Raw genomic sequence first — 25,453 nt, forward strand, 5'->3', positions numbered from 1 at the left:
GGTAAACTAAAAAAATTATAAACTCGAGTTCTTCGAAGTCGGTAGATGAGGATTGTCGAAATTAATTGGTAGCCGTCTTTACTATACTCAAAATTACCCAAAATAAAACCGTCCATAATTTTATCCAAAACATCTTATATTTTTTACTTTAAAAACTAGTTTTTGTAAAATATTGAAATTTATATGATGTAAACCAGTGTTTCTCAACCATTTTTGTGTACTTACAGTCAGTAAATTTTCAAGACAATGAAATACTGAAGTTCAAATTCTAAATCACTGTACTTAAGTAAGATTGCGCTTGGCTCCAATTTGGTTACTGATTAGCTTCTTCTCAAGTGTCCACGTTGTGTTTTATCCAGCCGATTTCGATTGCCTGCTTAAACAATCAATTGCCACTAACATGCAATTACAAAATTTTTGTCATAGTTTAAAGGCAAAACAGTCAAATGATATTCAGTAGGTCACGTGAAAACATGGTCTAAGATCCGGCTGCAGGATTAGTGCGCTCGTCGGTTATTTGAAAAAAATTGCAATTTTTTATGTATATTTATAATTAGGAAAATGTATGTCTACCAAGTAGCCTATTAACATTTGGCCGCTAGTATTTTTATTGATTATTATTTTGAATCAATTTTTTGGAAAACATTTCATTCACTATTATATTATATTATTTAAATAAAATATCGTCTACGTCTATTACGGCAATTTACATAAAGATTTAAAAAAAACCACGGGTGCCGTTGATCCCCTGGCCGCATTTCTTCGCAGCCATGAGTAAACAGGTATGATTTTAATACTATTTTTTTCTATTAATTATCGTATATGGGTGCGCCTAGATAAATCTGGCCACAAATATTGCTGTTAAAAATGATAAATATTTAAGGTAGAGTGAAAAAGAGTTAACGCATATTATCAATTGTCAGACGAGGATAGCGAATGCCGCATGTGCGACAAACGGGCTGATTTTCTCGACATCATGGTAAGTGGCGCATCTTAGTTACAAGTTGTTTGACCATTCCATTCGAATTAATTTAGATAGCGAATTATCAATTACTCCCTCAGTACGTCACACCTGTCGCAAGTGATTTTGGAGCAGAACCCTGCTGTCAAGGTTAATTGTCATTTGACAGTCACTTAAAAGTCAAGATTAAATTCGACGGCCTAAACTTTTGAACTGCCAATCAAAAATTTGACATATCTATTCCAATCATAATGCATACCTAATGTTTTTATTTTTTCAATTTATGAACTAATTCTATACGTATATAAAAAGTGCATAGTAATTAAACTCACAATAAGCATAAGGATATTACAGGAAACTATAAGATGGCATTTACACTATGGTCTTGGGTAGGATATAATAATTATATTATCTACTGAAATTTTATTCTTATTTATTTACACTTCACGCTTTTATTCCAGGGTGCTAATTCTCACGGCCAACTCGGTCTAAATGAAATAAGCGAACAAGTTAACGCACCTACTAAGATCACCAGAGACTTTTGGTCCAAGACGAAACAAGTTGCATGTGGAGGTGGACACACATTATTGTTAGACGATGAAGGAAAGCTTTTTGCTTGTGGATGGAATGTTAAAAAGCAGTTAGGCATGTTAGATGAAGCTATTTACTTTGAAAGGGTTTGGTGTCTAAGTGGTATTAATTTTATCAATATCTCCTGTGGTTGGGACTTTAGTTGTGGTGTTACTGATGAAAAATATTTATTTGTATGGGGTTCTAATAGCCATGGTCAATTAGGGCTTCCTAAAGAACACTTTTCAGATGCTGTAAAACCAGTGAGGTTAGAAGTCAATGCTTGTTCAGTATCTATGGGCTTGCGACATACAGCTATTATTAATTCAAAAGGTGAAGTTTGGACCACAGGATGTGGAAAACATGGTCAACTTGGGTTAGGTCCACATATTTTAATATCAGACAGATTTCAGAAGGTTCCATTGAAAAGCATGGTGACACATATAGTTTGTGGACAAAACCATACATTAGCATGGAGCTCTGATGAAAAAGCTTTGTATGTTTGGGGGGATAATAAACATAGTCAGCTTTTATTGGCATCTGAGAAGTATAAAAAAGTTTACAAGCCACAAAAAATTGATATTAATGTTAAAAAAACCGTGAAAAAACTTCTCAGTGGTTGGACTAATGCTTTACTGTGGTTGGAAGATGGTCAACTTCTTGCTTGGGGTAGAAATAACTATGGACAACTTGGAACAAATGAACCATTTGAAGGGAAAATTATTAATATAAAATTACCAGGTACATTTTACCATTGATGTAGTACTAACCTGTTTAGAATAGTCTTTTTTAATAATGTTGAAAAGCTTGTTTACTTAACCTTTATATACAAATAACAATTACTTCATTTTTCAGAAGAAAGGCTAGTCAAAGATGTTGTATTGGGCTCAGAACATACAGTTTGTTTAGCAACAGATAATACATTATGGGCATGGGGCTGGAATGAGCATGCTAATACTGGTACTGCATCTGGAGACTTTGTATTCACTCCATGTCTCATAACGTTTGGTCAAGATTTACATAATCAAATTACACAAATATATGCTGGAAGTGCACACAATTTTGTAGTTACAGAAAAAGAAAGCAATGAATTATAGTCCTAGAATATGCATGTTACAACTTAAGTATATTATGCAATGTTATTAGTGAACTAAAACATAAATCTGTGATAAATATTGAATAAACCTATATTTGTTAGAGATTTTCTTATACTTTTAGCAGTTATCTTTACCAATGCAGCAGTATGGACTGTTTCTGCTCTAAGATGCACAATTGTTCCGTTCTGTGTTAATATTCTTAAACAGTGCCAAGACCCAAGCAGGAGTATCCAAATTCATGTGAGATTAATAAAATAGCAAAACATCAATGGAGGCAGCCTTACCTATATTTTGTGCCACACCAAGCATCCTTTTGTGTGGTTGAGTTTTACCACCTAATTATAATAAATCAATAAGAGTTCCAGTGCTCTTTACAATTTTACGTAGATATTTTATAATTATTATTTTTAAGTTTTGTTTGATATGTTTTAAAGATTTTAAATATATAATTATATAGTCTTTTATACGTAACAGTTGTGTTAAACACAAAAATGGCAACTGGTGCTAAAAGGTTAAGTTTGAATTAATATTATGTGAAATCCAATTGATTTAATACAAACCAGGGTAGACATTTTAGTGTAACATTAAAATAAATTACATTGATATGGTTTATTTATGTCAAACATTTGTAATGATAATCTTAAAAAATTCTTATAATTTTAGAGAAATCATAACTTTGACAAAGTAAAACTGTAATCACTAGCCATATTGAAAAATACATTTGCATTGTAAGGCAATACTTAATACTTAAAATGTTTATTTTTCTACCCAATAATAAGAATAGAAAAAGGCAGCAGAGCACACTTCACTTTCACCTTTTCTTTTCAGATTTTTGTGTTTTACGTTTTTCCTTTTTTTCTTCCTTCAGTTGCTTTTGTTTTTCCCTGAAATCAATTAGTAAAAAAATTAATACAGATTATCAGATAACTATACAATAATTGCTAACTACAACACATATAACCAAGATGTTTTCACTCATCAGTTTATCTTTGTTGCATTTACAAATAAGATATAATATAGCTTGATTGAATTAAGTATAAAGATGTTTTCAGTAGGTTTTTATGTCATTATAAATACACTGTACCTGTCTTCTCTATCCTTTTCTTTTTTTTTCTGTGCTTCTAGTCTTGCTAGTTCACGGCGTTCTTTGGCTGCTGCAGCAACATCTAATGCATTTGTATTTTTTACTAGTTCAGATCCTTCTGTTTCATCTACAAAAGTTGTTTCTTCCTGTAATGTTTAAAATTTAATTAACATTTTCTAAAGTTAATGAGGTTACGTCACATAGTTATTTTTAACTAAATGAACAGGTTAAACTACCCGTGAAGAAAAATCATGAAGTGATTTAATTAACAGATATAACAACATTATTAGGTGATTTTCTAGAGCTAAGAAAAAATGAACATGAACTAAATAAGACCAATAATATTTTAACCTCATTATCAGAGAGTTGACTGTACTGAGACAATATAGCTTCACGAATCTTCTTTTCTTCATCTGTGTACTCTCGTCGCGTAGTTGTCGCAAAGGACTGAGATTCTAGCATCTTTGTCAACTGAATATCAACATCTATATCTGCTACCTGCTTTGGACCCTCCTCATTTGGCTTGCAAGACTCCCATTTCTCTATTATTTCATTAACATGACTCGTTATATCTGCATCCTGCCATTTTATAAATTAAAACACTTTAAATTACGAATTTAATGGTTAAATTAAAGAATTAAATAAGCAGAATAATATACCGCAGGTATATCACATACCACAATTTCAGAAAGAATGCCTTCTAATGCATCCTTCTTTTCATCTATAGAATCTTCAGCTTCCAAAATACCTGATATATATGATCCAAACACACCTTCATCAGTTTTAAGTGATTTTAATTTATTGTTCAACCACGGCTCAAATTCCGTCATGACAGCCGCCATATTGCTCCAGAGTTCCATCTTTGGTTACAATTGACATTTCACTTAAGATAGTTGAAGGAAAATACAAGTTTTATAATCTGTTAGGGGCTAACTAAACTAGTTGATAACTGACAATTTAGTATTGACATCGAATTTTGAAATCCATGTTTTATTTGATTCTGTATAGGTATTTTTGAATTTGTCTTGTCATTCTCGAAACTATATGCGGCGTATCATTATTAGTTATTACTAAGCAATTTTAAATTGTTTCTATATTTAATATTCAACATATTAAATAAATACCATGTCAGCGCGTTACGATAGAGCTATTACAGTTTTTTCACCAGACGGTCATTTGTTGCAAGTTGAATATGCACAGGAAGCGGTGCGAAAAGGATCTACTGCGGTATGTAAATTGAGTTTTAACTGCCTAAAGTACGAGGTACGAAAATACACATTACACATGTAAACATTTGAATTTTGCATTCTTTATAGGTTGGTGTTAGGGGTAAGGATGTGGTTGTCTTAGGAGTAGAAAAGAAGTCAGTAGCTAAACTGCAAGAAGAGAGAACAGTCAGAAAAATATGCCTCCTTGATGATCATGTAGTGATGGCGTTTGCCGGTTTGACTGCTGACGCTCGTATCCTTATAAATAGAGCACAAATTGAGTGTCAGTCTCATAAGTTGACGGTTGAGGATCCGGTCACATTAGAGTACATTACAAGATACATAGCAGGTCTTAAGCAGAAATATACCCAGAGTAATGGCCGTCGTCCTTTTGGAATTTCTTGTTTGATTGGTGGATTTGACTATGATGGCTTCCCTAGACTGTTTCAGACTGAACCATCTGGTATTTACTATGAATGGAAAGCTAATGCAACTGGACGAGCTGCTAAAACTGTTCGTGAATTTTTAGAGAAGAACTATACTCCTGAGGAAGTTTCAACTGAAAATGGTGCTGTTAAGGTACATTTTATTTTCTTTTATTCTTGTTGTTTATTCTATTCTCCAAATCTAGATTTAAAAGAGAAACAGTATAGAGGTGGATCCTTACTGTTTAAATATTATATCAGACCTTCTTAATATGTAAATGTTCTCTTTTATTTGGTTATGCTAAATTTAATTATGATAACATGTCTGATAAATAATTACAGTTGGCAATCAGAGCTCTTCTTGAAGTTGTGCAGTCAGGCCAGAAAAATCTTGAAATTGCGGTCATGAGACGCAATCAACCAATACAAATGTTAGATCTTGATACCATTAATTCATATGTCACAGTAATTGAAAAGGAGAAAGAGGAAGAGGCAGAGAAGAAAAAACAAAAGAAGTAACTTTAATATGTATTTTTTATGTTTAATACATGTAATAAGGAATATTTTGTATTAATTAACTCTTATTTTGTTACTTTCTATAAAAACACTATGAATTAAGTAAATCTATTGTTTGCGAAATCTGAGAGTAGAGCTCTTTTAGATTTGAAACACTATCTTGACTAGAGCTTTTGTTCGTCATCATGTCACTGAACATTTGATCCCATTCCCCATTGTAATGGTTAATGTCATCATTAGACTGAAACAATAAAACATTATTTAGTAAGAAATTTATAAAAATTTATTTTTTTCTAAATTAGAAGAAAGAATTTAATCTGTAATCAAAGTTAAGTAAGATTTAGTTGTGTAGTATTAGTATCCTAGAATACTAAACTCTCATATGCAAAGATAAACCTTAACATTTAATTAGACCACTGAAAGGTCTTAAAGCTAAAACACTATTTAAAAAAGTAAATATTTACCTCAATAAAACTTATGTCATCATTGCTGACTGATGGTAATACACAGTTCAATGAAGAATCCTTTAAGTTCTTCTTCTTTATTATACCCTGATACATGTTACTGTTTATATTAAATTCTGCTAGTAATTCCACACCAGAATTTTCTTCAATTTGTTCAGAATCAAGGTCAGGCATGTTTAAGAAATGAGTAGGATAGTTGTCATTTGCTTGTTTATTTGAATCATCAGAAAAATGCATAAGACTCTCCTGCGGTGGTACCATACTACAATTTTTTTTTTCATTATATATTAAAGCTTATAGAAAATAGTAAGCATTGAAAGAAAACAATGAAGCTGAACTATAAAAGCTTATAGAAAATAGTAAGCATTGAAAGAAAACAATGAAGCTGAACTATAAAACCTCTGCAGTTTTAAATTATAAACTGCATATTTTGTTTTTTTAAACTTACCCATTTGTTTCCACAACAGTAGGACTTTCCTTTTCATCAATAGTAGCTGACTTTTCAATGGCTGTATATAAAAGATGGATTTAGGTAGGTTAAGGAATTAAAAAGGAAAAAGAGGGAATATAATATGGATTGACCTGCTTGTTGGATATTATTTTCAAAATTCTTAAAAGGACTTTCACCAGGAATCCAGTCAAAACTTTCTTCTTCTTGAAAATCTTCGTGGTCATCTAAAAATAGTTTGCATATTTTATAAAGTTCTCTCATAAGTAGATACTTACAAAATTTATTTATAGACTTACCATCAAATTCAGCTTGACAAAATTGTTTTGTTGTATCTTGACTGTAAACATTTTGAACTGCTTTTTTAAGTGCCATTTGCAGAGCCCTACGCGCTTTTTGTAGTGGAGTCATATTAAGTAAGTGGTCAGTATTCCCAAATATATTCTGCAAAAAAAAACATTTTTTTAAATAGAACAATGATATATGTATTATATAACAAATGTGCAGGAGGTTGACCTGTTATTAAGTGATACCGCCCATGGACACATTCCCAGAGGAATAGTTTTGTTGAAGTAAACATATATTTCAAAAAATAGCAAACAACCAACAAACCTTAACTTTAAAACTCTTTTTCATTGTAAGAGCCTTCCGAGTTATTTTATTGAGTAATTCTGGTCGGTCAAATTGAAAATAATCATGCATGTATTCGTGCATGTAAGGGTTACTAGAGTTACAAAGAGGATCTTGTAAATGTGAAGTAACTTTTCTAAAACCATACAAATTTAGCTGCCTGACAAAACTAGAAATATTTGTCGTCTTAAAGATAGAATGGTTGCATCGTAAATAAGTATGCAATACTCGATAGTTCAAAAGAATAGTTCTTCCTGTCCCTCCCCATAAAATAGCATTGGTGTTTAAATCCAATAAATACCAAAGCTTTTGAGGGAATCGCATTTGCCTTAAAGCACTCGAAACTTCCTGCATTTTTATTTAATATTCGTTTTTACGACCAAATAGAAATACTTAAAGTTAAATATTCGCGGCTGAGGTAATTTGACATATGACACAAAGCATATTTTGTTTATTATCTATGAAAATTTAAAAATGATTAGGTATACACGAAGAACCTACCCTCAATTTTTTTTGGTTAAATAAAGGTAGTCTAAAACTCTTATTAACATACTTAAAAAAATATAATCAATAACGAGAGTAATAGAAATGCTAGCCCAGTAGCAAAGCGTGGATACCTATGAAATGGTGGATAAGTATGAAATTTGGGCCTTGACCTTAAGCTCCAATTTAAGCGACTTTATTTTTAGGTTGCTATTTGGATAAAGGGAAAATTCAGTCTTCATAAACGAGAGTTGGCGCTAGGGCTAACTTCTGTACGTCAAAAGGTATGGATTTTGAGTATGACAAACAACAAAATAGAAAAAAAATCTTGTTTGTTTCATTTCCGTAATCAAAGTTTGTCCGCCTAACAAGTACCTACCTAATATCTATAATTCAATAACTCAAATAGTTATTTTCCATACAGATTATTTTTTTCATGTGATGTTTTTCATAAGAACAATTAATTGCGTAATAATTGCAGATGCATACAAACATTTTGCATAAAAACAAAAACCTTAACGCCATTAATTTACCACTACCCTAGGAAATAAACACAGATCTAATTTATTTATTTATGGTCCTTAGAGGTTGAATAGTTAAAATGCGAGTGCCAAATAATCACACTCGGCGTGGTAAGCGGTTCTTTTGTTTTTTGCTTTGTTTTGTAAATTGCTGTAGGTGCCGCGAGCGCGTACAAATTTACACAAGGAAGCACCATATACGCGTGTCTTGTGCATCCAGAATTTACAAAAATTGCAATATTTATAGTTATTTATAAAATGGCTTAAGTTTTCTTTTCTTGTTCATATTATGTTTTTAGTTAAATTTTTATATTAAGAGGTAAAATGTTATATTGCATTATCATTAAGTTACTTTAAAAATTAAAAATAAGTAAATATGTAGATAATTGTGACTTCGAAATTACTATTTCTTTCTGGTGCTCTTCATATTCTCGCTACTAAGCGAATTGCAATAACTTCAAACTGGATCCTCTCCAATATGCTGCAAATCCCACGACTACTTCATTAGTTAATGTTTCTGACGATATACGCGAGGGATGGCCGATGGATAAAATCATAAATATATAATAAATAAATAATATGGTAAGCAAATAACTGTTCTCGTTTTCCTAGACTTCAGCAACGCCTTCAATATAATGGCCTTTAAAATTCTACATGGGTTGCTTGCTGCACAAGCTTTTGGCTGGGTCAAATTTTCTTTATAGTCGTCGCCAGCGCATTAAATTATATGAAACCCAATATCAGTGGAATTAAATATAATTATTAATAATATTAATAGTTATTAATACTGTTTTTACGCAGAGTGGCGTACTTATGCTTTAATATTTCACTCCTCGTAAAATTTTTACTCTTAGTAAGATATTCAAAAATTTAGTGTGCTTTTCAACCAAAGATGTCCAAGGCTCATCACGTTAATAAAAGCAGCCACAAATTATATGCCACTTCTTATGCCTCTTTCTCACTGCTTGATAAGATGGATTGCGTACAAAATTTCTGCATTCGCTCATATTTCGTTTAGAAAATATGATCATGTGTTTAAACTCCGCAGGCAGCTTTGGTGATACTCACCCTTCTCCCCTTTATGTTCATCCCGGAACTCCTTTATATCTTAAAAATAAAGATAAGTTTATTTCACGGGTCATTGTAACTGTTAACGCATGCACCTCTGATAGATTCGTTTTTAAAAATCCTTCTCACCGCTCATCCTCAGTAGGCAAGGCTACGTCTTTTAGGATCTCCGCCACAATCTTCGTTATGGAATGTACTTCATGATCCCGTACGATTAGCCACCCCTCTAACTAATTGTAACTTAAAATACTATTTTTATACATATAATTAGAACCTATCGTTGTGATTCATGAGTTTTATTTTTGCTTTTAGTTTATTCAATTTATTTGTAATTTTATGTTTGTTGATTTAGTTAGGTACCTTTTTTACGCAAATTCTATTGTCTGCCTAGGGCTGCCTGGCTCTTCCAGAATCCATTGTTTGTTAGCGATAAGGCCGTCCTTTGCCTTCTTAATTCATGCCTTCCTCTTTGCTCATTCATTCATATCTATCAAATATACGTAATATAGTAGTTATGAGAAAATAACACATAATATAATTCTTCGATTGCTATTTTAGTTTTTATTCTTGTACAGGAAGACCATAAACAAAAATATTTAAATCATGATATCGCCACTCACGCATAATGCTTAAAGTGACATCTGGTCATTAGTAGAGAAAACCTATTGCTGATTTTTTTCATACGCAGTGCAAACTGCAGTCTGCAACTAGGAATTGTCAATTGTCAAATCAGAAGTCGCCACTGTCATTCGCTTATTTCATATTTGTGATTATTTTATTTTACTGTTAAGAATTAATGAATTTTATTTAATATAACAAATCAAAAACATATTTGTTCAAATGTTAAAATAGTAAACCGTATTTATTCAGAGAATTCGTTTTATTTATTTAATGGCTTAGTGAGAGGAGTTAATTGCAAGAACTTTTGTGTGTTTAATTTTTGGCTAATAAATGAAATATAGTGATTACATGACTAAATAAACAGTCATAGAAAGGTGCTATAATTTATATCAACCACCATGAGTAAATCGAGGTATGGTTTATAAAGAGAGACAGACCTACTTTCATGAAAAAATAATAATATACTGTTTGATAATGCTTTCAGATTTTCCATGTTGTTGTTGGAGCCAGGTGAGATCTATTTCGAAGATTATTCGTGTTCAATGTACAGTGAAAATAATTTAAAAAATAAAAATATCCCTATAATACAGGGTCGTTTGAAATTATGCTCAAAATCTCTTGTTTTTGAACCAAGAGACTTATCCTCGCCTCTTATTAAGATACATTTTAAAGAATGCATAGAGATCTTGCATGTAAATGACTGTGATATAAATAATGTGATAAAATTTGGGATGAAGCAGTATTGTGAAATGTTGGAGGAAAATGTTTTAGCACCTTATAAGTTTGTATATGTAAGCAAAGACTTTTATTTTGCTCTTGATTTTGTATCTGTTGATGAATGTTTAAATCAAATGCATCAATTGCACAGAGCTTCAACATTACATGCACCTGAACACAATAGCATGATAGCTACAATATTACACTCAAGATATATGAGAATGGTGTTTGATCCTGTCATGATGGATGATTATACTGAAAAAATTCTATGTGAATATCAGGTTGAAAAGATATCTCCTCTAGTTCGACATCAGGGACGGTTAGCCTTAACTCCAACTACTTTATACTTTCAACCTTTTAGTAATATAGATTGTGTAAGTAATGGAGTTTTTATGGAAATAATAGAAGTCACATATGTTTTTGTAACACTAATCTTTAAAAATATGTTTCAGATTCCCATTTTAAAAGTAAGTCTTGGACAAATTAAAAGGATGTATAAAAGAAGATTTTTGCTGAGGCAAGTTGTATGTATCATTATAAGTGTGGTTTTCTTATTTTATTTTGAATAAGCTTTGTTTATACTGGACCCCTTTAATGTTTATAAAAAAGTGCCAATTGCCACTATAAACATTTATACATTAAATTGTCTCTCCCAGCCCCTATATAAGATTGTATGCTATTTCTTACAATAACTTCTCTATAGAGTATAGATTGTTATAATTTTTTATAATGAATTTCAGGGCCTAGAAATATATTGCTCTGATGATAGTGCAGTATCTCATATCTATCTATCATTTCAAAGTACTAAGGAAAGGGATAAATTGTATAATATTCTTGAAACATTACCAAATGTGTGTCTGGAGAGAGTCCACATTGAAGAGATGACATTACAATGGCAGAATGGAATTGTTTCAAATTATGATTACCTAGCCTATCTCAATTGGTGAGAATAATAATTATTCTACTTATTGACTTACCTTACAAGATTATATTAGGGTAGATCTAGAAATCACATCAGTGAGTAGGATCATAGCCAAAGTTTTAATTTATATATACACACAGATACATTTAAACTTTGTCTTATATATAATATATTATAAGTTTTGTTTTTATGGTATATTAGTGAAATGACTCTTTAGATTGTTTTCGCAAAGTTTGTAGACCTAGTAACGAAATATCTTTGGTAAAACTTGAATTTACTTAGGAAATTATGTTTAGTCTTGCAGATAGAAGTAAAAATGATCTCACACAATACCCAGTGTTTCCTTGGGTGGTAGCCGACTACATATCTGAAAGTTTGAATTTGAACGATGTGGAGACATTTAGAGATTTATCTAAACCAATGGGAGCCCTCAACTGTGACCGTTTAGAAAAGTTACTGGAGAGATATAATGAAATGTGCGACCCAAAATTTATGTTTGGTTCTCATTATTCTGCCCCAGGCCTTGTTCTATTTTATTTAGTAAGTTGTCTTTTTGGATTCCAAAAGTTTGTTCTTTAGTTAGTTTGAACTTTCTCTAAATTCATTTAGTTACTGCTAATACTAATAATGGCTTATAATAAATTTGAAGTAATCCCTGTATAGAAAAAAACCCACTTAAGTTGCTGAATATACACTTTATTGAAATTGATTCAGCAATGAAAACCTAATTGTTTCAATTTAAATTTTTGTGTATTGCTGTTTTATTACTTTCTTTTATTAAAGCTAATAAAAATTAAGTAGATTAGAAACTTAACCTACATTTCCATGCATATAAATCTGTAATTAAAATTTACTGTTTTAAAAAACAGTTATTTATTCTGAGTTAAAAATGATAAGGCTGTTCATGTTGCATGTAGCATGGTTGTTATAAATATTTTTGAGTTGTGAGTTTTTAAAAGTTTCAGTATAAATTCTGAAAACTTCCGTTTTTTTCATGAGTATGTTTTCCATCTGTCAAATTGTTTATGTTTTTGATTGAATATCCTTGAATAACATCCTGTGGTTGCAAATAATTTACTTACAATAATGTATTAGTAATTATTTTTCAGGTAAGAAAATATCCACAGTACATGTTGTGTCTACAAAATGGACGATTCGATCATCCTGATAGAATGTTCAATTCGGTGAAGGATGTCTATAATAATTGTTTAAGAAATATGTCGGATTTTAAAGTAAGTGCTTGAATATGTTGCTTCAATTAGGCATAGGCCATTATATGTAAGTCAATGGCTGTATTGTTAGATATTAAGTAATAATAGTTTTCTTAATTTTAAAATGTCACGAATATAATTAAGTCAATTGCTGACTAATAGCGCTCTCAAAGTCGCTCGTTAGATATCATACGCACTTATGACAATCCGAATTTGGTTAACCAAAAACTAAAAAATCTCATTTAGAAGATGATTTAAGAAATTTTCTAAATTTTGGACCATTGACATTTACATCAAGCAAGGTGCAATATATTTTTACAATATTGCAGGAATTGGTCCCCGAATTTTATGATACGAGTACAAAAGGTGATTTTCTAGTGAATATTTATGATATTGACTTTGGCGAAAGGCACGATGGTACAAAGGTTGGTAGTGTCAGTCTGCCTCCTTGGGCGATGTCCCCTGAAGACTTTGTAAATAAATTGAGGCTAGCTTTGGAGTCTGAATACGTTTCCCGGCATTTGCATTTATGGATTGATCTCATTTTTGGTTATAAGCAAAGAGGTGAAGAGGCTGTTAAGGCATATAATGGTAAGTGATATGAATTTCTTTTTTGGGCATAAAGTACATAGTATATAAAGGTCATATATATTTATATAAATATGACAAAGGCAGTTCCCGTTGCTTGGGGTGAGATTCATAAGTTACATCTTGCATAGTTAATATGTTTAATTCTAATTGAAATTTTCGTTTTACATATTTTCCGTTTTTTGTTGAAGTGAAAAACTTCTTTAGGCGCATGAGGGTAATTTTTTTTACAAATAAAACGTCACGAAGATGTGTGTTTTTATCGAAGAAAAGAGAGAAAGTGAGAAGGGAGATCGAGAAAGGATACATGCTATTGGTTGATGTATTCGTTAAGTAGTTACATATTAAAACTTTAGATGGCAATTCTCAAGCATAACGTCTTGTGCAGTAAACGCAGATTTTTGATTTATATTAACAGTACATTGTGTAAATAGTGTGAATATAAATATATTATTTATATATTTATATTCTATACACTGCTGCATTTTAAAACCAAATACCTACGACTATACTGAATGTTTTGAATTTCTTAAAATTTTGCGTAAATATATATACAGTGTGTTTACAGAATGCAGATTTATGATATTGAATATTATTTTAATTCCAGTATTCCACCACGTCTGCTACGAAGGCTCAGTAGATCTCGAAAGCATATACGATATGAACGATAGACACGCTCTCGAAGTACAAATCATGGAGTTTGGTCAAGTTCCCAAACAACTATTCACAAGACCGCACGTACGGAAGATTTTAACTATACCCAGCCCCTTCAAACCGGTGTTCGAATACAAAATCGAATGCAACGATGAAATAAAACTCCATAAAGGGGGGGTCACTTGTGTTTTAAGGGATGGGGGGAGGATAGTGTCGGTGGGCAAAGATGGGGTGCTGAAGGTGTATGATGTGGGGTTGAAGAAGCAAATAAGAAGTGTCATTTTTACTACGACCCCGCTGAGTTCTTGTGTTATGGTCGATCGGAATATTGTCGCTGTTGGCGCTTGGGATAATGAAATGTAAGTAATTTACTTAAGTATTACCACTTTGCTGTGCGTTCGGCTCGTACTGTCCAGTGTCAACAAGCTCCATGCCGCATGAAAAAAATAAAATAAAATACGTTTATTTTGGAACATAAGATCATCTAGGTATCACTTATTCCTCGTCATTAAATTCGAATCTGTAGGCATCCCTACTCATCGGCAAAGACAGAGGGTGTAGGCCGAGAGAAAAAGCCGGCGTAAAAAATCAATAAAAAATCATGACGTCATCTTACATATAAATTACTATACTATGTCACACGACGCGTTGGGCCGCGCGGCTGCATACCGCAAGCGGGTCGGACTTGTGACCTGCGAGACGAGGAGGGGAGGGGTAAAATATATTGCCACACCGCACCGCCCGGCACCCTTCACCGGGGAAGGCGAGGACCTTTACTTCGCACTTCGCTCACTCCGTCCTGCCCTTCATGCGATTGACCCCCCCGCGACGGCCCAAGCCGAGGTTCGAGTCTCACAGGAGACGCCCTTGCGCGAGTCGCGGGAACCCAGGGGGGTCCGGCTGAGCTAAGCTCGCCAAACAGCCCGTGCTGAGCTGTAAAGGCCCTTAAGGCCAACAGCGAGATTCCATTCCAAAAAAAAACCCGGCACCCTATAGCTCGAAATAATTGCGGTGCAGCGCCGCACCGCACCGTTACCGCATCGACTAAAAAAGACTAAAAGGCGAAACAGTCTTCGTAATTGGCTTCTGAGTAGCTCAGAGTAATAGGCCAGTAGGTGATAGGCCTGACATGTTGATTTTTAGATTTAAGTCCCGGATTTTAGAAGAGAATTTTGATTTATAAAACTGGAGTTCTAAAGTTATTGGAAAGATATAATGTTAATTTAGAGAGGGTTTAATTACTAAATCTGCTTTACCCCGAATTAGCCTTTTGAAAAAATAATCGTTTCATTTTTTTGAATAATGAAATTATGTATTGAATCATGCTACGCGAGTGATTCTCAACCTAATTTTGTAACGGCACATATTTAACGATTTAAAAATTTGGCGGCACACAAAGAAAAAGATAAAAACTATTTACTTACTACAGTCTACTACACACTCCATAAATAGTTTATGACAAAAGTTTTAAATATACAGAATAAACTAATATTTGCTTCAATAATTATTAAAATTTTATTAATTAGATTATAGTAGATTAATTACAAGCTAATATTTTTTTTAAATTGATATAATTTAATAATATTAACATCATTATATGTTCGCAAAATTTGGGGGCACTCTTTTGAAATCTGGCGACACACAAAAGTGCCAAGGAACATAGGTTGAGAATCACTGTGCTACGCTATTGTATAAGATCGTATTCCTATAGTTAACTCGTATAGCTGAGTTTTACCGAAAATTATATTATTTATAATTTATTTTTAAACCAACATTTTATAAAGAACTTTTTTTGTAGATATTATGTTAAGTTTATTATGTATTTCTTTATCTTCTTGGATTCCCTAGAAGAGATAATGTAAGGAAGTGTTAGTGAATAATAAAATACTATTTACCTTTTATTATTCAGAAAAAAATATTTACAGATATCTTTATGACGTGGAATATGGAAGGATTATAGAAAGTTTTCGTGCTCACGATGATTCTGTCAGTTGCCTACAGTGGCTGGAAAAAGGTGAATATTTTTAAAGGGAATAAAATCGTTTATTTGCTAAGATAGTGGTACAATTAGACACATCAAATGTCACATAATAGAGGTATTAACATAATGTCGTAAGAATAGGAAAGTTAAGTTAATTAGAATTGGTGTCAATTTGAATGTCGATCATAAGTTTGACACTATCATACTTTATGATCTAGATTATAGATATTCGCCCACGCTATAAAAGCACCTTGCCTTTAAAAACCTAATCATGCTTTGTTAAACATAAGATTATATTTGTCTATTTTTTACATTTTAGCGAAAATACCTAATTGATATTAAAAAAAAAATTGGAAAACATACAGAGGCCTCATAGTTCATCAAAATCAAAAATCATTTATTCATGCGGGTACACTTATGAACGCTAAAAAATATATTTATATTAAATCCTTCTAATTTAACATTTACTGTCGGTTCTCAAATCAAGGGCCTAGAACGGAGGAGAACTTGCAATAAACTCTCCGCCACTCTTTGTAATCGCCAAGTGTTTTGTTTTACACAATCTTTGTAAGGAGCTGGAACCATGACACCATGTTTGACATCTTAAGTAATTAATAATAATAAAATAAATTAAAAACTAAGATACGTCCTCTATCAGCAGTAGGCATGGTGAAATATGAGCATGCACTTATATTCTGGGAACAACAAGTATTTTAGTACATCGCCTTGACCGGAAACATTAATAGGTCACTATGTCTTACCTCTATTTCTATTTTAGAGCGTTACCTAGTATCAGGGGGTTGGGATTGCGTGGTCCGTGTTTGGGCAAATGTGGGCAAGGTTGGCCAAGCGCTAAAAGGGTTAAAAGCTGAATTCGACCATGACGGAAAGATCACTACATTGGGTTATAGGTATGTTTGTTTGTTATATAGATAGTGCAATTCACGAAGGCGCGCCCCACCAAATTTTTTGGTTGAGGGGATCGCGGGGTGCGGGGAGATTGCTCCGAGCGTTAGTAGCGAACCGTCAGCGGTTCATTGTAGTGTGCGTGCGTACCGCTAACACATTGACGGAAGCTTGCACACATATACTATAAACGGTTGGGAGGAATAGTGGGGCGCGTCTTCGTGGATTGCGCTATCTATAGCACGAGTGTAGTAAGAATTCATTTTCAGTTTGTGCTGGCTTTCTGTCACATTGAATGGATAATTAAATTGTTCAAAGCTTTTTCATTACATGTAGCTTTTAAAAGTATAAGGGTTATGTTTCACACACACTTAAAACTTTTCTATTCATTATTATTATCATTATTTTTTGTGGGTGTGTGTTTCGTGAGTAAAGTATGTTTATTTTCGTATAAATGATATTTGTGGTCGAAGGTGGAGAATTTTCCCTTTAAAGATCTAAACAATTCGATCTGCAACTATAGCCTAGTTAGCCACTAGGCTGACGGACCACTTTTGTATGCCAAACGAATTTAAACCTTATAATCATATTGGAGTTTCATAAAATAATTTATATATTTAAACAAAAGAGAATGTGTGTACAAGTAAAAAGTTACTTCTATATGACCTTTCGAAAAATCAACTACAATATACAAAGATTAAATAAAGTTAATTAAGATAAAGTTTAACAAAAGGCTTTTATTATTATAGACATGAATACAAATAAAATTATACAGGTAATTGTTACAGAAACTTATTAATTGTAATAGAATTAGTATTATCATTTTCCAACGTCGATAAAGAAGTTTTATTTCAATAATTTCAGACATCGAAAATTTGAACTCGATATACTAGCTGGTACAACAGATGGTGAGGTCTACATATGGGAATTTCGTACTAAGGACCTCCTACACAAGGTCAAAGTACACTCACAAGCTTTGTACGGGGTGTGCTTTCTGTCTGAGGACCGAGTTGTCACTGCTGGCGAAGACGGGGACTTGATTGTGACGGATCTCAATGTATTGCACTCGGTAAGTTGGGATTTATATATAGGAAATTCACTGAACGACATTCCAACGAATAGATACTCTTGGAATAATTAAGCCCATTTTAGTATTGTCTTTTATTTACATAACTTCTACACATTTAAAGAAAAACACTTTTTCCTCCAAACTCCGGGGAAATAAATACAGATAACACAACATTTTCTGCAGCTGTAATACTTTTTGACATTTAACACCTTTGTCTTCAGTCACCGTGACCACGCACGCTGTAAAGCACGCGAAACGTCGGTTTAAATTTAAAATTATGTACAAATAATTATAAGTTTAAATATAATAATACATATCTATAATCCGTTAAAAAAGTGTTTTTCTTTAAGCCCATTTTAAATACTATTAGAAGTATTCCCACACACTCACACAAGCGTGTTTACGCGTCGCGCGGGAAGAGTTTGTTGTAAAAAGTTCAAAAAAGTAATCGATAATAATATATCGAATAAGAATTTAATATACAGTCAAAATCTCCTCTACTCATATTTAGTCGTAAAAACCGATAGTCGTAATATAATTTAGCTGGGATCTTAATGATTTAGAAATAATAAACTTTTGTTGTACGTGAGTAACTATATATTAAAAATGATATAATGAGATAGTAGAAATATTAATGTGTTGAAATGTATTGTCTGAAATTTATTATAATTAAATGATAAAAAATTACCTGCTTCGGGCTATACTCATACACATGTAGATTTCTATTTTGTCTAAGTATGTGATAAATGATGATGCTTGAATTAATAACAATTAATATATAATGATTGTTCACTTAAATTTCAATGACAAACATAATACTTACAAATATTCACAGACTGCGTTTTTATTCAATCATAAATTCTGGGGCTAAAAATTTAATTAAATCACATAAGTTTGGCCAATAGCTTCATCACTTTTATTAAGTTATGTATATTTAACGAGTTATTATTATAAAAAAAACATTTGGCGTATACGTAATTAATATTCCGCGAAACATTCTATAGTCCGTTCTGTATGAGTGAAGTTTTCGGTACAATTTAAATAAACCATGCACAAATGTAATTTCATATAATAAAAAGATCTGGAATCTTCTTAACAGGTGTAATTAACTTTCATATACAGGTATTTGAAAAGCGAGTATGCCGTGGTATACATTCGCTTTGCTGCGATGGTGGTAATATTGTCTGGCTTGGAGCTGACTCAAGATTACTCCAGTGGAACATGGATACTGTCACGTGTCTCCAGGATCAACCAGCTCATGATGGTATGTATATCTAAATCATGTATAGATTTTATCGTTAGTTTAAATTAAATAAAAGAATATTTATAAAAAAAAAACTTTTTAATTAGAAAATTGGTATTCGTTTTTACAGTGTAGCTTTTGTGATGATTAACTTCATGTTCAACACTATATCTTTAACATATATTTATGAAATTAAAATAAAGTCGGTTAAAATATTCAAGCGATTGGCATTTGAATATTTTAACCGATAAAAATATTGATTAAAACGTATAATTGTATGTTTTTGTTTCAGGCGTAATAAGCAGTATTTACTTCGATATAAAGACTCAATCTTTAATAACAGCAAGTGCAGATAAATCGGTAAAAATTTGGGGATTAACAAAAACTTCTTGACAGACTGTGTTTGGAAAAAAAAGTATTATTGCCGTAAAACCTATTCAAATATGTATACGTCTTCTCGATAAGAAAACTGTTTTATATATGTGTGTTTTATTTTCCTACGTTTTGATTACACATTTGTCAATGTTGCATTGATTCTATCAACCCCTAGTGCTTAGACTCAAATTAAGGATTGGAAATAAATAAAAATTGGCTTGGAAATTTCCATAACAATAAATTCAAGTATAAAATAGGAAAATTCACAATAATTTATTCATGTTGGTAAGATAATGTACACTTGTTAACGTCATAAAAAGAAATTTAATGTATTTAAATGCTTTTAATTTTACATTTACTGCCAGTTTTCAAATTAAGGCCGTAGAACGGAAGAGAAGAACTGGCAATAAACTCTCCGCCACTCTTTTTCTAATAGAATCCGAATGTTTGGCCTAAGTTATTAAACAATATTTTTCAAGTGGATTAGTGCACTGAATTACAAAGAAACTGAATTACTAGTCCAAGAATAGTTAATCCTTTTTAAGTTTCACAATGTACTTGCACTATCACTCCACCTCCCATCCCATTCATCCCTTCTCTAACTATAAACGTTCTAAATTAACAAAATCATTCACTTCTAGTGCACAAACATCGAACCATGTAATCCTCTTTCTTTATTTTAGTCTCAGATTGCATATTTTTCTTTATATGGTAGGTATATTGATAACGATTATAATTTACACTTGGAAGAGCGAAGTATCCTTATAGATCTCTCTAGACTAAGTCCAGGGGCTCCAATATCTGCTAAAGCAATGTAACTGTAATGGTATTGAAAATATAACATCTAATAATATGCATCCTATATTCATGTACGAGTAGTAGTCATTATTATACTGATAATATTTTCCTGTATATGTAATTATTATTAATTATATTTTATATTAGTGGCAGCATACGCACAGCAGGTTTTATAAATTAAATATATTGCAATTATATATCTTGGATACTGGAGCATTCCAATGGTCAAATTTTTTTAAACGGTTCAGTAGTCGAGTTTAATCAAAAAAGTATTTATTTTTCTCTTTGTTACATGAAACAGCGAATTAATTAAATTCTCCTCCTATCATGTTCTTTTGTAATTATTACATAATTTATTAATTTGCACTTACCTTGGCTGCAACGGTATCTTTATATGATTTTTGAAGTGACGTACCTAAAAGATTATCGTAATTATAATCGCGTCACTTAAATTTGTTTGTAGTGAAATTAAGACACCTACCCATATCTCAAAGTAATTTCTTGCCTAGTCAATACGAACGACTAACAAAAAACCTAAATATATTTTATCAAACGATACAATTTTTTTTAGTGACTAATCTCCTAGGAAATTACCTTTGGCAACAGCAAATTAAATTAACTATAATCTAATCTCCTTTTTTGAAATTAATTACATAATAAACGCAAACGTAAGATAATTTATTACATTACGATTGGAAACCTTTCTTAATTTACTATTAAAATAACTGGAAGAATAAGAAACCATGAAAACATTCGACTTCGTTAGCTTTACGTAAACATTTAGAAACAACGCGTAATACCTACGTCAATTCATAGAAGGGTGGGCCGCGACCACGCCCCTCAGACCTTTCCTAAAACGGGTCTCTTAACCTTAGCCTAACCCCACACAATTACAAATAATTAAAAACGTTAATTTTGTTATCATAACGAAGCGAGATTGATATTAGTATGTATAAATATGTATTAATTGTTTTCTACCTTTTTAGGAAAATATGCTGCCCCATAAACCCTTATGGGGCAGCATATTTTTCTAAAAGTTCGTTTTTTGGCTCCTCTGCTTTATATCATGACCTATTTCATTCGGTAGCTTTATAAAATATATATGGAATAGCTACATACTACATACATGATATACGCAGTAAGGCAGAGTTTTTGATTAAAACATTGTTTTCCAAATTTATTTATTTAGGTTTATTGCTCAGCTGAATAAATACGATTTTCCCCCCATACTATTATTGTTGAAAATTTTGTAAGTACTTAGAGGTTTTAAAAGCTGTTTCTGACTAGTAAAAGGTTTCTCTAAGAGGTAAATACTATACGAAATAACTAAGTATTGCCTAATTATTTACTATAATTTTAACATTGCCTACTTATAAAGTAAATAACAGTACAGGAAATAAAAAGTATTTCTTTACGAACTAGTATAATTAAAAACTTAATAACATCATAGTTAGTAGTATTAAATACAACAATTCATCTACACAATAACAGACTCTACCATAGTTTTCTTAATTAATTCACCAAAATTTTCCGAAACTTCATTCGTGTTTCCATCAGATTGCGTGGGCTGTGATGCGTCACAAGTGTCTTGTGTGGTTTGTTCAGCACTATCCAAGTTTAATAAAGTGTTCTGACTGAACCAATTCTCATCGTTATCTACCGATTGCAACTTATTGCTAGATTGATATGGCATTAGGGCTGTGTAATTTGTATCAGATTTGTCCTCGCTACTTCCACAGTTATTTTTGTAAATTTCGTAGTTATTTTGATGGTATTGTGAATTGTGCTCCGACATACTCGTTGAAGGTTTATGCATGTACTCTGTTGAGTAAATGTGGCCATATGGATTGAACATTGATATGTGGGAGTTCTGGGCGAATTCCTCAAAGCTTGTTGCTGAGTAACTTTGTAATGATTTAAAGGCATGGCCGTGGTCCGCACGCTGTTCGTAAGCGTAATTGAGATCGCATGAATATCTTTGTAAATTATTTGACATATTAAAATTCATTGTATTAGGTACCGAGTAAGGCGGACCTTTTCCTTGAAGAATATTAGACGTATAGGGGTCGTGGTTTCTATGGTTAGATTTGTCATCAAAATTTAATATGTGAACGTCTTGATTATTTCTTTGACTTTTATTTTCTTCATTTCTGGATGTATTCACGGTATCTTTGTTAATGTTGGCAAATGCTCCTGGATTAATACAAGTTTCTATTTGCGAATTTGCAGAATTATGACTGTGTACTGTAGTACTTTGAATATTGTGGCAGTGCTCTTTATCATATGGCATATGAGATACAACTTGTGGAGCACTGGTCATAGCGTGCGCTACCCATTGGCGTTTTGCTTCTTGGCTTTCTTCATTCTTTTTTTCAAGACCCAATCTCACGAGAGTATTAATAAAATGAGTTCGCACTCTTATAGGATTGAACTCGATACGACCTGTTGTGTTTCCACATCCATCTCTACTACATCCGCATGGAAAATTAAGCCTGTCAACTTGGCATTTAATACCAGCTAAGCTACATGAACAACTATTTGGATTACACACTCCTTTACATGCACAACCGCAAAACTCGCGTGACGTTCTGATATCTCTGCATTCATCTTTTTCGTAACCTTCTATTTTTCTAACGCCTGCTGCTCGAAGCAACACTCGTCTCTGCCGCGTAGGTACCGGTTGTAAGAAATAATAGCTGTCTAAATCTAATTCTGATTCCGATATGTCACTTGCTTCTTCTTCTGTGTCACTATCTTCACTGGAGGACAGTGAAACTCCAGACATTGAATGTCTTTCATTTTTCAATTGTTGTAATAGCTGTCGATGTAATCTCCTTTGTTCTAGGGCATGCTCGGCCAAAGTAAATTTCTGTATGTGTGTGTGTTGCCATTCCATACCCAATGTAGACCCACCCTGAGATGGCACACAAGAAAAGCCTTGTGCTCTTGGAAAATAAAAAACTGTGACATTGTCGAATTTTATTGATTCTTTTCGTTTTTTATGAAATGGTTCTAAGTTGTTTTCGTCTTGTAATTTTCTTTTTAGACTGCTCTTAAGAGGTGTTTTCGATTTTTCTTTTTCACTATTCTCAGGATTAAGGGTCTCCTTATGTTCTATATTTTTGAGTGGTTCAGTTGCTTCTTCGGCATTATTCTTATTGTCACTTGTTGACGGCAATGCTAAATCAAAACATGGTAACTTCGCATCTTCTACTGTCTCTGATCCAAGGCCGGAATCGCTTCCATCTGACCTATCTTGTGCATCTTCTTCTCTATCATTAAGTGTGGAATCGGGTGGAAGACTACCTAAAGCGGAATCTTCACTATCCGCTGACGCCGTGTCTGTTTTGATATCATCTACGTCACTTAAAGTGTCATTATCATCTATTTTTACAGCATAATCTACTTTACTATCACTACTCTCATAAAACTGAGAGACACTGCCACCGTTTTGTTCCTCATTACTACTGAGGTCTTCACTATTTACATCACTGACACAAGTTTCTTCACTTATCACAGGTGGAACTGCCTCTCCTCTGTCTTCCATTATGGTCGCAGTGCTACAGTCTACTTTTTGAACAGTTGAACTATCTCCATCCATTGTTATCTAAAAAAGATAATAAAAATTTCATATTGAATATTAAATAAAGTTCTTCAATGAAAAAAATATAGTGAGATTCCTCAAACTTTATTTGTAAAAATATTATTCAAGATTTTGAGTGGCTAAATGCTTATTACAATTAAAATATAAATGTGTATTAAACATAGGTATGTTTGTAAAATAAGATTGAATACAAAACAATTTTTAACAAACAGAATAAGTTTATCCAAAGTGAAGCTTTAGAATTCAAACAAAATGATAAATTCAAACCGGTACCTGTTACAAACACTGTAGTTTCCACCTTCACCGATTGTCGTTCGATCGCATTTTCCAGCCCATGATGATCACACATATGATCTCTATCAAAATATAGTTCATATCACAAGTTAGCATTGCCACCAATACTTAGTCATAACTTTTAATTTGTAACCCAGTGACAAACACACAAACATCACCTCAATGTTCTTCACAATAGAGCTCCTTATTCACACTATCGTTTGAGCAAGCGTCCTACTCCAATTATTTATTTTGATTAAAACGTACCACATAAAATATTTAAGTTGACGTCACATCTGACTACATAATTGTAGTTATTGACATTTTTTGTCAAACTCAACACAAATTTAGAATTTATTCACACGATATGCCGTGGAGAGAGCTCACTTTTACTGCACCCAACTCGGTACTCAGCTTCGCGTAATCGTCAATCGTGTTGGTCGTTGGACGACTCTCGAGCGACGCAGGCAAGTTTTAATGCGACCGGGAGAGAGGTAATATTAACCCATATGACTTGTGCTATTATAACGCTTTTGAATTCTGCCGTATAGCAGCTGCGTTGTTCGTTGTGACGTTACGCTCTCCCCTCTCCCTCGCCCCGGCCTTGCGACCCTCCCCTCGCTCACCCGGTGCGATGGTCTCACGCAGGCGCAAACCGTTTCTTGACTTGGGTAGTAATAATATCAAATCTTAAATTAAATTTCCCTCTATACACAAGTACATACTTGGTCCGTTATAATTTTGAATGATTGGTGTAGAGCTGTGGTACATATGGAATGATTCCGTAACAATTAAGTACTTATGGACATGGCGATAAAACATATTATCAATGTTTTAGTTAGGTAGGTAGTTTGTCATAGAATAATATGAACGGTACCTATATATTATTCTATTGTCTTGTATTGTTTCTACGTTTTTATTTAAGGCGTACCCAAAAAGATGGTAAAAAACGAAGCTAAGCAATAAAAAGAATATTGATATACTTACGCTAAAATAATATGTACCTTATTAATTTA

General features: G+C 32.6%; 6 protein-coding genes across 8 annotated transcripts; 3 read left to right on the forward strand and 3 right to left on the reverse strand.

The window, feature by feature from the left end:
* The first annotated feature begins 1,185 nt into the window (after nt 1-1,185).
* LOC111002940 (secretion-regulating guanine nucleotide exchange factor) lies at nt 1,186-2,742 on the forward strand. Of its 2 annotated transcripts, none has more exons than XM_045630284.1 (3): nt 1,186-1,350; nt 1,423-2,272; nt 2,390-2,742. In XM_045630284.1, the coding sequence occupies exons 1-3, from the start codon at nt 1,327-1,329 to the stop codon at nt 2,626-2,628; spliced, it is 1,113 nt and encodes a 370-aa protein (XP_045486240.1). In that variant the 5' UTR covers nt 1,186-1,326; the 3' UTR covers nt 2,629-2,742. The 2 variants fall into 2 exon arrangements, with proteins under 2 accessions (XP_045486240.1, XP_022128936.1); XM_022273244.2 differs by having other exon boundaries at nt 1,187-1,350; nt 2,387-2,742.
* A 476-nt stretch (nt 2,743-3,218) lies between these two features.
* On the reverse strand, nt 3,219-4,582 carry LOC111002982 (coiled-coil domain-containing protein 43). The gene is made up of 4 exons (XM_022273298.2): nt 4,390-4,582; nt 4,064-4,291; nt 3,713-3,858; nt 3,219-3,512 (listed from the first exon to the last, which is right to left on the reverse strand). The coding sequence occupies exons 1-4, from the start codon at nt 4,570-4,572 to the stop codon at nt 3,440-3,442; spliced, it is 630 nt and encodes a 209-aa protein (XP_022128990.2). The 5' UTR covers nt 4,573-4,582; the 3' UTR covers nt 3,219-3,439.
* Nucleotides 4,583-4,722: 140 nt separating this feature from the next.
* Nucleotides 4,723-5,906, forward strand: LOC111002959 (proteasome subunit alpha type-7-1). The gene is made up of 3 exons (XM_022273266.2): nt 4,723-4,939; nt 5,029-5,499; nt 5,688-5,906. The coding sequence occupies exons 1-3, from the start codon at nt 4,838-4,840 to the stop codon at nt 5,862-5,864; spliced, it is 750 nt and encodes a 249-aa protein (XP_022128958.1). The 5' UTR covers nt 4,723-4,837; the 3' UTR covers nt 5,865-5,906.
* Nucleotides 5,907-5,952: 46 nt separating this feature from the next.
* Nucleotides 5,953-7,774, reverse strand: LOC111002969 (heat stress transcription factor A-5). The gene is made up of 6 exons (XM_045630285.1): nt 7,386-7,774; nt 7,073-7,217; nt 6,908-7,000; nt 6,774-6,834; nt 6,326-6,587; nt 5,953-6,102 (listed from the first exon to the last, which is right to left on the reverse strand). The coding sequence occupies exons 1-6, from the start codon at nt 7,755-7,757 to the stop codon at nt 5,953-5,955; spliced, it is 1,083 nt and encodes a 360-aa protein (XP_045486241.1). The 5' UTR covers nt 7,758-7,774.
* A 2,511-nt stretch (nt 7,775-10,285) lies between these two features.
* LOC111002948 (protein FAN) lies at nt 10,286-19,866 on the forward strand. Of its 2 annotated transcripts, none has more exons than XM_045630281.1 (13): nt 10,286-10,508; nt 10,581-11,187; nt 11,266-11,337; nt 11,554-11,756; nt 12,032-12,275; nt 12,845-12,967; nt 13,276-13,537; nt 14,142-14,547; nt 16,114-16,202; nt 16,948-17,080; nt 17,940-18,144; nt 19,267-19,408; nt 19,680-19,866. In XM_045630281.1, exons 1-13 carry the CDS (start codon nt 10,495-10,497, stop codon nt 19,778-19,780), a joined length of 2,601 nt encoding a protein of 866 aa, XP_045486237.1. In that variant the 5' UTR covers nt 10,286-10,494; the 3' UTR covers nt 19,781-19,866. The 2 variants fall into 2 exon arrangements, with proteins under 2 accessions (XP_045486237.1, XP_045486238.1); XM_045630282.1 differs by lacking the exon at nt 10,286-10,508 and having other exon boundaries at nt 10,797-10,887; nt 10,965-11,187.
* A 2,091-nt stretch (nt 19,867-21,957) lies between these two features.
* Nucleotides 21,958-24,915, reverse strand: LOC111001850. The gene is made up of 2 exons (XM_022271893.2): nt 24,438-24,915; nt 21,958-24,167 (listed from the first exon to the last, which is right to left on the reverse strand). Exon 2 carries the CDS (start codon nt 24,159-24,161, stop codon nt 22,038-22,040), a length of 2,124 nt encoding a protein of 707 aa, XP_022127585.2. The 5' UTR covers nt 24,162-24,167; nt 24,438-24,915; the 3' UTR covers nt 21,958-22,037.
* Between the last annotated feature and the right edge of the window lie 538 nt (nt 24,916-25,453).

Source organism: Pieris rapae, chromosome 12 (genome assembly GCF_905147795.1).
Source record: "Pieris rapae chromosome 12, ilPieRapa1.1, whole genome shotgun sequence".
In the NCBI taxonomy this organism is placed as follows: Eukaryota; Metazoa; Arthropoda; class Insecta; order Lepidoptera; family Pieridae; genus Pieris; species Pieris rapae.